At 52.2% G+C, this 11,184-nt stretch overlaps 1 protein-coding gene across 2 annotated transcripts; it reads left to right on the top strand.

Moving 5' to 3' along the window:
- Positions 1–221: 221 nt before the first annotated feature.
- Positions 222–8,977, top strand: DUSP26 (dual specificity phosphatase 26). 2 transcript variants are annotated; one of them, XM_003830746.6, is made up of 4 exons: positions 222–580; positions 2,703–2,996; positions 6,543–6,757; positions 8,094–8,977. In XM_003830746.6, the coding sequence occupies exons 2-4, from the start codon at positions 2,776–2,778 to the stop codon at positions 8,291–8,293; spliced, it is 636 nt and encodes a 211-aa protein (XP_003830794.1). In that variant the 5' UTR covers positions 222–580; positions 2,703–2,775; the 3' UTR covers positions 8,294–8,977. The 2 variants fall into 2 exon arrangements, with proteins under 2 accessions (XP_003830794.1, XP_008954418.1); XM_008956170.6 differs by having other exon boundaries at positions 2,700–2,996.
- The last annotated feature ends 2,207 nt before the right edge of the window (positions 8,978–11,184 follow it).

The raw sequence follows: 11,184 nt of genomic DNA, 5'->3' as shown, positions 1-11,184 counted from the left end.
TATAAAATGCCTTAAGCTAAATGAAGCACATGGCATATAATGAACGCTAATGGGGGCTTCGGACCATTGTTGTTTATGACACGGTTTCTTGAGACCGAGGCATGTACAAGCCAGTGCACAGAATCGTGTCTATGTAATTAGTTAATTCTGTCTGGGAGGAGTGTGTGTGTTTAAGACAGTGCCTGGGATGACTTATAATGTAATCTTTAGGCAAAACGCTTTGTAATTGGTGCAGCTCTGAGAACACACGCATGCATTCCAGGCGGTGCTGCTGGGGCTCGGCGCGGCCGTGTCTGGTCTGCAAGGCGCGCGGGCTCGTGGGGGGTTGCTGGGGAGCCCACGCTGCCTGGCGACTCGGGCCACCGAATGTGAGACCGAGTCCCTGTATGTCACCAGCGCACACGCTGATTTGAACCCTGCTTCGACGTGTGTGTCATGGCTTAAAAATAGCTGCTAATCTGTCAACCTGTCTTGGGCAGAAACAGCGGCGGCGACAGCAGCAGGAGCGTCATGGCCGTGGCGCTGTCTGCGCCGGCGATCCGCCTTTCGGACTGAGGCCCAGCGCAGCGCTTGCAAAGAGGTAGAGGGGCTGCGGCGGGCCTTCGCCTTCCCAGCTGGCTCTCCACGCTGGGGAGAGGCGCCCAGCTAGGGGCGACGGGGGAGGGAGGGGACCGGGAAGCGGGCACCCGAGCCCAGCGAGCCAGCCTCTCTCTCCCGGGCGCCCTCCCTCCGCGCGCGGGGCCCGGCTGCCAGGCTGGCGAGGACTGGGGCGACAGCCATGGACCTGTTACAAAGGCGACCGCAGGCGGAGGGAGGGAGCGGCGGGCCAGGGCCCCTGGAGCCGACTGATGGGATTGGAGAATGCCCAGGGCTGTATCCCGGGACAGAAAGGGGCTTCTGCATCCCCCGGGAAAAACAGCCCCACGGAGATCCTTCTTAGACCTGGGCTCCTTCACGCTTCCCCCATCCCATTCATCATCTCGTAGACAGCAGACTCTCTAAGAGGAAAGGTTGTATTGCAATAAAGTAATGGGGTCTTTAGGCCTGGGTGCAAAGGTAGAAGAAGATGATAGTGATAGTGATGGTGGTGATGGTGGTAGTGATGATGGTGATGGTGGTGGTGGTGATGGCTGTAGTGCTATATTTCTGTGCTCCTTCCGGACCCAGCCATTGAAAACTCTCTCTCTCCCTAAACACCCTAAGATCCAATCTTCCCTCACCAATCCTGGTCCTAAAACCCCTGCTTCTAATGCCTTGTAAGTGCTTGGTTTCTCTTGGCACTGGAGCAAGGGAGAGCTGGGCCCTGTCTAGGGGTGTGAGATGGGGACAGAGCGTGGGCAGGGACAAAGATGGCCTCTCACTGCTGGTCATAGAGTTGAAGTCCCCCTGGCAGGAGGCCAGGAAGGGAGTGGAAGGGGATTCTGCAGGCTCCAGGACCTCCTGCTTTCAAACAGGCAGGACCACAGGTGTGAGAGGATGGGGAGGGAGGGGGAAGGGGATTTGCCATTGTTGCCTCCCTGCCTGAAGGTCCCAGGGCAAGCCTCAAACGCTGGTCCTTCCCAGCTCTGCAGCTCAACAGGTAATCTGAGACACACCTACTAAGCCCCTCGTTATTGACCTCGTGTTTTGTAGGGTCACTTGACTCCAACAGCCATACGGTTGGTAATTCTAAGCCTCTGAGCCCCTGGACCTGGCAGGATCCCTCATTTTTCCCTTTCCTTCCTGCTTTCTAGGCCCCCACCACCCACCCCTGTCACCCCTCCCCTCAAGACACACACAGACAAAACACTCCAACCCTGCGTCAATTCCCCCACCATCCACCTCTGTCACCCTCCCCTCAAGACACACACAGACAAAACACTCCAACCCTGATTAGATTCAGAAATTCTCACATTAGAGCTGAGATCTGATCAGTAATTTCCTAATGCTGATCCAAGGAGGGTGGTTTGCCTGTTGTGCACATAGATTGGTGCCTTCTTCCATAAGCTCATGCATTCAGCAAGTATTTATTTTTCCCAAACTTACTCTTCCTCTTTATTGCTATTCTCCACTCACCCCATCCCACCCCCACCACACCCTTCCCATAGCAGGTTTATCTCTGAGGCAGTGGCAGGTCACGAAGGGGTTAAAGTCTAACTCTGGCACAGAGATGGCAGGCCTGACATGTGTCATGGCCTCAGCTGCTGTTGTCTCCCTGCTAATTCTCTCTGGATGGGTCTAAAGTTACCCCCAACCCCATCCCAGCTCCCTAGGATCTCTGCCGATAGCCCCAGGCAGATGAGACCCAGATTCCAGCTGGCAAGATCCCCAGCAGTGGGGACAACCACCCAAGTGCCGTGTGTGTGTATGTGTGTGTGTGTGTGTGTGCACGCGCACGCGCGCGTGTGTGTGCGTGTGTGTGTGTGTGTATGCGTGCTGGCAGTGGGGGTGGGGTGATGGAGCTGAAACCTAGCAGCTGGGCAGCTCCCTCTCCCCGTAAACAAGGACATGTGACTCTCCCACCTAGTTGAGTGGCAGAGCCAAAGAGCTGAGCAAAAGGAGCTGCTGCAGCTTGAAGAAAAAGCCACCCCTGAAGGCTCCCGCCAGAGCCAGGCTTACCTTCTCTCCCTCGAGAATCTTCTCCTGAAGGACCAGCCCAGGGAAGGGAAGCAGCTGCTCTGGACTCACTCAAGTGTGTCTCACACCCCTTCCTCTTCCAGCAGCAGCCACCTGGCAACTGAACCCATCATTGCCACAGCCACTCCTGCAGCTGCCACGGTTTCTGCCACCTCTAAGATGTGCCCTGGTAACTGGCTTTGGGCTTCTATGACTTTTATGGCCCGCTTCTCCCGGAGTAGCTCAAGGTCTCCCGTTCGAACTCGAGGGACCCTGGAGGAGATGCCAACCGTTCAACATCCTTTCCTCAATGTCTTCGAGTTGGAGCGGCTCCTCTACACAGGCAAGACAGCCTGTAACCATGCCGACGAGGTCTGGCCAGGCCTCTATCTCGGAGACCAGTATGTATCGGGCAGACTGGGCCCACGCTAGAGCGTGTGTGTGTTTGTGTGTGTAAGAAAGGAGAAGGGTGGCAGACAGGCATGCAGTGGTGTCATTGGTTCCTGGTTGAAGATTGAGGGGATAGGGCACATGGGCCAAGAGTAGAGCCTGCAGGTTTGGGAGAGTTTGGCCAGGATTATTGAAATGCCCAACTCTGGCCAGTCACAGTGTCTCTTGCCTGTAATCCCAGCAGTTTGAAAGGCTGAGGCAGGAGTATCTAGAGTACAGGAGTTCTAGACCAGCCTGAGCAACAAAACCAGACCCCATCTCTACTTATTATTTTAAAATAAAATAAATAAAAATACCCAAGTCTGGACAGAAAGACTGTTCCAGTAATAATATCATTCATGTATCACATATTTATTATTACATGCCAGTGCTACATACCAGGCACAATAGATGACTTCTCTGACCTTCCATCTATTGTGCAATGTCTCTGGGAAAAGGCAGCCACTGGAAGCCAGGAGCAGTAGGTAGGAAGCTGCAGTGGTTTCTCTTGAGACCAAGCAAAGCGGCAGTGCCTACAGAGATTCTGCAATTTGAAGGCTATGGAGAGAAAAACATCAAAGGAAGAGCCATCCCCACTTCTCTCCCTCAAAGTTATACAAGGATTTCTTTTGCTTCTTTGGTTTGTTTTGGTTTTGGTTTCTTTCTTTCTTTTCTTTTTTTTTGGAGACAGAGTATCACTCTGTCACCCAGGCTGGAGTGCAGTGGCGCGATCTTGGTTCTCTGCAACCTCCACCTCCCGGGTTCAAGCGATTCTCCTGCCTCAGCCTCCAGAGTAGCTGGGACTACAGGCACACACCACCTTGCCCGGCTAATTATTTTTTTGTATTTTAGTAGAGACGGGGTTTCACCGTGTTGCCCAGGCTGGTCTTGAGCTCCTGAGCTCAGGCAATCCACCTGTCTCGGCCTCTCAAAGTGCTAGGATTACAGGTGTGAGCCACGGTGCCCAGCATTGTTGTTGTTTTTGAGACAGGGTCTCACTGTTGCCCAGGCTGGAGTGCAGTAGCCCAATCTCAGCTCACAGCAAACTCCGCCTCCCAGGTTCAAGCAATTCTCCTGCCTCTGCCTCCCAAGTAGCTGGGCTTACAGGCACCCATCACCACACCCAGCTGATTTTTGTATTTTTAGTAGAGACGGGGTCTAGCCATGTTGGCCAGACTGATTTTGAACTCCTGGCCTCAAGTGATCCACCCGCTTCAGCCTCCCAAAGTGCTGGGATTACAAGCATGAGCCACCGTGCCTGGCCTACAAGGATTTTTTTCACACACATTCTCTCTCTTAATCTTCACAACAGCCCTGTGAGATAGGTATCACTCTCCCTGGGTTACAGATGAGGAGACTGAAGCTCAGAGAATTTGTGACTGGCCAAGGTCACACGGGTTGTAAGTAGCAGAGCCCGGGCTTGGAGGCTCAAGTTCAGTGCTCTTTCTGCTTAAGGAGTTTGCACTGGACAGGGCAACTCAGTTTGCCCTGAGATATGACTGTGGTGCCCAGGGGTGTCTGCCACCAAGCTGAGGGGTCTGGGCCGGATGAACACCTGAAGGTGACGTCATAAAACAGGGTAAATGTGGCTAGGCATGGTGGCTCACATCTGTAATCCCAGCACTTTGGGATACTTAGGCGGATGGATCACGAGGTCAGGAGTTCAAGACCAGCCTGGCCAAGATAGTGAAACCCCGTCTCTACTAAAAATACAAATATTAGCCTGGCGTGGTGGTGGGCACCTGTAATCCCAGCTACTCGGGAGGCTGAGGCAGAGAATTGCTTGAACCCGGGAGGCAGAGGTGGCAGTGAGCCGAGATCACGCCACTGCACTCTAGCACTCCAGCCTAGGTGACAGAGCAAGACACCATCTCAAAAAAAAACAAACAACAAAAAAAAAAAAAAAAAACAAAAACACGGTCACGGTAAATGTAAGCCATGGAATATCTGGCAAAAACACAAGACGGTTCTGGGTGTCAACAAGAGTAGAGACATAGGGGAGTTAGGTGTGGAAGTGGATGTCAGAACCATACTATCTCAGAGTGAGCAGGACCGATGAAATGAGCAGAACAATCTGCCTGACATTCATTTCCCCTCTGCAGCATCCATGGCTACATGGCCATCTCCTCTTTCTGCCTGAATACCCCAGGGACAGGAAAACCACTCTCTCGAGGTTCTCCACCCTTTTCTCAGCTAGACTCCACCATTAGAATGTACTTCCTTGTATGAAATAGAAATCAGCTGGCCAGGCACAGTGGCTCATGCCTATAATCCCAGCACTTTGAGAGGCCTAGATAGGTGGCTCACAGGTCAGGAGTTCGAGACCAGCCTGGCCAACATGATGAAATCCCATCTCTACTAAAAATACAAAAATTAGCCAGGCATGGTGGCGGGCACCTGTAATCCCAGCTACTCAGGAGGCTGAGGCAGGAGATTCGCTTGAACCTGGGAGGCAGAGGTTGCAGTGAGCTGAGATCGCACCATTGCACTTCAGCCTGGGAGACACAGCAAGACTCTGTCCCCCCTCCCAAAAAAAAAAATGAAATCTGCTTCCCTGGGGCTTTAATTCCTTGATCCTCATTGTACCCTTGAGAACCCTACAGATCCAAGACAATCTCAATTCCAGAAAACACACTTTCAGTTTTGTTTTGTTTTGTTTTGTTTTGTTTTTTTCGAGATGGAGTCTTGCTCTGTCACCCAGGCTGGAGTGCAGTGGCGTGATCTCGGCTCACTGCAAGCTCCGCCTCCCAGGTTCAGGCCATTCTCCTGCCTCAGCCTCCCGAGTAGCTGGGACTACAGGCGCCTGCCACCACGCCCAGCTAATTTTTTCTATTTTTAGTAGAGACGGGGTTTCACCATGTTAGCTATGATGGTCTCGATCTCCTGACCTCATGATCCGCCCGCCTCGGCCTCCCAATGTGCTGGGATTACAGGCGTGAGCCACCGCGCCCAGCCGCACACTTTCAGCTTTATTATGGCTATTTTTACCCCATCCCCTTAGTCTTCTCTTCTCCAGGCAAAACATCCCCTATACCTTCAACCATGGCTCACAGGACAAGACTCCAAGTCATTGCCCATCTTGGTTCCTCCCTTCTGGGTCACTAGTAAGTAAAGTAGTGTCCTTAGGCCAATAGTAGGATCCAGGAGGCCAGGCATGGTAGCTCACATCTGTCATCCCAGCACTTTGGAAGGCTGAGGCAGGAGGATAACTTGAGGTCAGGAGTTCAAGACCAGCCTGGCCAACATGATAAAACCCCATCTCTACTAAAGATACAAAAATTATCCGGGTATAGTGGCATGTGCCTATAATCTCAGCTACCCGGGAGGCTGAGGCAGGAGAATCGTTTGAACCCAGGAGATGGAGGTGGCAGTGAGCACTCTGGCCTAGGAAACAGAGTGAGACTCCATCTCAAAAAAAAATCAACAATAGGATTCAGGAAGTTACCAGGGTGTAGACAAGGGAGTCTTCCCCAACAGCCTGGCTTTCCCACCCTTCCTCTAACCTCTACTCAATGCAGGGACATGGCTAACAACCGCCGGGAGCTTCGCCGCCTGGGCATCACGCACGTCCTCAATGCCTCACACAGCCGGTGGCGAGGCACGCCCGAGGCCTATGAGGGGCTGGGCATCCGCTACCTGGGTGTTGAGGCCCACGACTCGCCAGCCTTTGACATGAGCATCCACTTCCAGACGGCTGCCGACTTCATCCACCGGGCGCTGAGCCAGCCAGGAGGTAGGAGGGGAATGCTGGGAGCAGGAAAGAACAGGGTGCCTGGAATTTGGGGAAGTCCAAGGGTCTGAGAGTGGAGTGAGATTTTAGTGACATGACAAAATGCTTAGGATCTTGTTAAGAAAGAAAAAAATATTATCTCAACCATTTTTTTAAAGCAATACAGAAAAAGACAAGAAGGAATTTATCAAAAATGTTAAGAGTGGCAAGTTACACCTGGGTGGCAAGATTATATGTGATCGACTTTTTCTTTTTTGTTTTTTTGAGACGAAGTCTTTCTCTGTCACCCAGGCTGGAGTGCAGTGACGTGATCTCAGCTCACTGCAACCTCCGCCTCCCAGGTTCAAGCAATTCTCCTGCCTCAGCCTCCCAAGTAGCTGAGATTACAGGTGCCCGCCACCACATCCAGCTAATTTTTGTATTTTTAATAGAGACATGGTTTCACCATGTTGGCCAGGCTGGTCTTGAACTCCTGACCTCAGGTGATCCACCCGCCTCGGCCTCCCAAAGTGCTGGAATTACAGGCATGAGCCACTGCACCCAGCCAGCAGGAGGATTTCTTAAGCCCAGGAATTAGAGGTTGTAGTGAGCTATGATTGTGCCACTGCACTCAGCCTGAGAGGCAGAGCAAGACCCTGTCTCCAAATACATATATATATATTCAATGGTTGAGAATAACAAGCTAGAATGGTGGAGAGATTGAGGAAGGGGCCAGTAATGACAGTGTTTTCAATGGACTCATTCATGCTACTCTCTGCAAAGCTGGCTCTTACATCAGTGGTGAGTCTCCACCTTTGACCCCTTTCAGGTTTATGGACACTGAGCCACTGCATGTCCCCTTCCTCTCATTCTGTCCAGGCCTCTCCCCTTTTGCCAGGGATCTGCATTCCTAACATCCACTCATCTGCACCCATTCCTGTCTTCATGCACCTGTACTTACCTGTCTTCCTCTTCCCTGTCCATGTCACCCCCTTTTTTTTTTTTGAGATGGGGTTTTGCTTTTGTTGCCTGGGCTGGAGTGCAATGACACGATCTTGGCTCACTGCAGCCTCTGCCTCCTGGGTTCAAGCGATTCTGCTGCCTCAGCCTCCTGAGTAGCTGAGATTACAGGCATGGGCCCAGTTGATTTTTGTATTTTTAGTAGAGATGGGGTTTCACCATGTTGGTCAGGCTGGTCTCAAACTCCTGACCTCAGGCAATCTTCCCCCTTCGGCCTCCCAAAGTGCTGGAACTACCGGCGTGAGCCACCATGCCCAGCCCCATGTCACACTTTCCCCAGCCTCCTCCAAGCTGCCACAAGCTGTCTCAAAGCTCTCTCTCTCTGTGTCTCTCCTCTCAGGGAAGATCCTGGTGCATTGTGCTGTGGGCGTGAGCCGATCCGCCACCCTGGTACTGGCCTACCTCATGCTGTACCACCACCTTACCCTCGTGGAGGCCATCAAGAAAGTCAAAGACCACCGAGGCATCATCCCCAACCGGGGCTTCCTGAGGCAGCTCCTGGCCCTGGACCGCAGGCTGCGGCAGGGTCTGGAAGCATGAGGGGAGGGGGAGAGAGGTCAGGCCAGGCCCGTGGGTGGGTCCCTGGCTCCCAGCTGGAGATAGGAGGCCCAGGTGGCAGGTAGCAGGAGGCCCAGATCACCCATCCTCCCCTGGGGTCAGGAGAGGCCGAGTCCCAGGCCACTGTCACTCTTTGTGGGAGGGGACGGGGAGTGAGGTTGGGCAGTGTGGTAGATGGGCACCCAGGAAGGGTTGACCAGGGAAGGAGGCAGCTAGGCTGTAGATGGAAGATGGTCCTGGGATTCGAACACCGCTGGGATCTGGCCAGGGTGCTCTCTGGGATTCACAGTCCCTTCCCCTCTTTGTGCCCAAGTGTTCCCCTCTCTCCCTCACCAAAACAAAAGGGCCATCTCTGCCCTGCACTTGAGCAGAAAGTCAGGGATACGGCAAGCATGAATGCAATGGTGTAGAGTTGTGTGAAACCCCTAGCATAGAGACAGACAGCGAAGAGATGGTGTGAAAAGCTTGCAGAACCAGAGAGAGAACCCCACAGACTTTCCACTCCAAGCACAGGAGGAGGTAGCTAGCATGTGAGGGTTGGCACTAGGCCCACGGCTGCTGCTTGGGGCCAAAAACATACAGAGGTGCATGGCTGGCAGTCTTGAAATTGTCACTCGCTTACTGGATCCAAGCGTCTCGAGGATAAATAAAGATCATGAAAAAGAAGAGAGTTTCTTGAAGTCATTGACAGTTTGAAAGAGTTCTAGGCCTCTCTCCTGGGAACCCCAGCCTTGCTGGAGAAAAGAACAGTCCTGACTCCCTCGTATCCTCCACCAGCCTTCAAACCTCCACCAGTTCTTCTGGTGCTATTCTCCCAAGTCCAATTTCATGCTCCTACAGCGATATATTGGGCTGTTGTTTCCAGGTAGTCCACAAAGGGGCAGCAGAGGACCAGAAAGTTCAGGTTTGCAACAAGCTCTGCTGCTGTTCAGAGGGCACACCCTGTACCTTCCCAGCTTTGAAGAAGTCTCTAGACCAGGCGCAGGGGCTCACGCCTGTTATCCTAACACTTTGGAAGGCCGAGTGGATCACCTGAGGTCAGGAATTCAAGACCAGCCTGGCCAACACGACGAAACCCCATCTCTACTAAAACTGCAAAAATTAGCCGGGCACGGTGGCGCACGCCTGTAATCCCAGCTACTTGGGAGGCTGAGGAAGGAAAATCGCTTGAACCTGGGAGGTGGAGGTTGCAGTGAGCCGAGATCGCGCCACTACATTCCAGCCTGCGCGATGGGAGCGAGACTCCATCTCAAAAAAAAAAAAAAAAAAAAAGAGGTCTCTATTCACACACCTGGGTGTTAAGAAATATAATACCGCCAGGCGCGGTGGTTCATGCCTATAATCCTAGCACTTTGGGAAACCAATGCGGGCCAATTGTTTCAGCCCAACAGTTTGAGATCAGCCTGGGAAACATGGCGAGACCCCATCTCTATAAAAAAATTCAAAATTAGCCAGGCGGGGTGGAGCAGGCCTGTAGTCCCAGCTACTTAGGAGGCTGATGTGGGAGGATCGCTTGAGCCCAGGAGGTTGAGACTACAGTGAGCTGTGACGGCATCAAGGCACTGCAGCCTGGGCAACAGACCAAGGCCATGTCTCAAAAAGAAAAGAGGCTGGGTGCGGTGGCTCATGCGTGTAATCCCAGCACTTTTGGAGGCTGAGGCGGGCGGATCATTTGAGATCAGAAGTTCGAGACCAGCATGGCCAACATAGTGAAACCCTGTCTCTACTAAAAATACAAAAATTAGTTGGGCGTGATGGTGCACACCTGTAATCCCAGCTACTAGGGAGGCTGAGGCAGGAAAATCGCTTGAACCCAGGAGGCGGAGATTGCAGTGAGCGGAGATCACGCCACTGCACTCCAGTCTGGGAGACAAAGCTAGACTCCATTTCAAAAAAAAAAAGAAAAAGAAAAAAAGAAAAGAAAATACAGGGGGACCAAAAAAAATCACTTAATATAGCTGTATATCCAGTCCCAAAGTATAGAACTCAGAACATTAAAGTTGGTAGGTGCCTTCATAGATTATCCATTTCCACTCTCCTCAGTCATGGTCTTGCTCTGTTGCCCAAGCTGGGTTGGGGTGATCTCGGCTCACTGCAACCTCCGCCTCCTAGGTTCAAGCGATTCTCCTGCCTCAGCCTCCCAAGTACCTGGGATTACAGGCGCCACCATGCCTGGCTAATTTTTGTATTTTTAGTAGAGATGGGGTTCCACCATGCTGGCCGGCTGGTCTCGAACTCCTGACCTTAGGTGATCTGCCCACCTCAGCCTCCCAAAGTGCTGGGATTACAGGTGTGAGCCACTGCACCTGGCCACTTATTCAGTATTTTTGATAACAGTCATCAAGCATTTGCTCGAACATCTTTGAGAATAGGAAACCACTACATAATTTCCACACCATCCCACCAGCTCTAAATTTTAGAAAGCTCTGCCTTGCATGCACATAATGCAATCGTGTTATGGTGGTGCTGAGAGGAGGTTGAAAGATCTGACCAGTCAGGATTCCTGGGCTGACTGTAGCACACGCCAATTAGGGGAGGTGACTAAGTCACTTACTTCTTCCCCCTCTGTTTACTGGCAATTGTACAGCAGACTTCCATGGGATTGTTGTGATCATTTAATTACATAAGAGGCTGGGTGTGTGGTGGCTCACGCCTGTAATCCCAGCACTTTGGGAGGCTGAGGTGGGCAGATCACTAGAAGTCAGGAGTTCAAGATCAGCCTGGACAACATGGTGAAACTCTGTCTCTACTAAAAAAAAATACAAAAATTAGCTGGGCATGGCGGCAAACACCTGTAATCCCAGCTAGTCAAGAGGCTGAGGCAGAATTGCTTGAACCCAGGAGGTGGAGGTTGCAGTGAGCCGAGATGGCAC

The sequence above is a fragment of the Pan paniscus genome, chromosome 7 (assembly GCF_029289425.2).
Source record: "Pan paniscus chromosome 7, NHGRI_mPanPan1-v2.0_pri, whole genome shotgun sequence".
NCBI lineage: Eukaryota > Metazoa > Chordata > Mammalia > Primates > Hominidae > Pan > Pan paniscus.
This window is presented reverse-complemented; position numbering and strand designations above follow the sequence as displayed.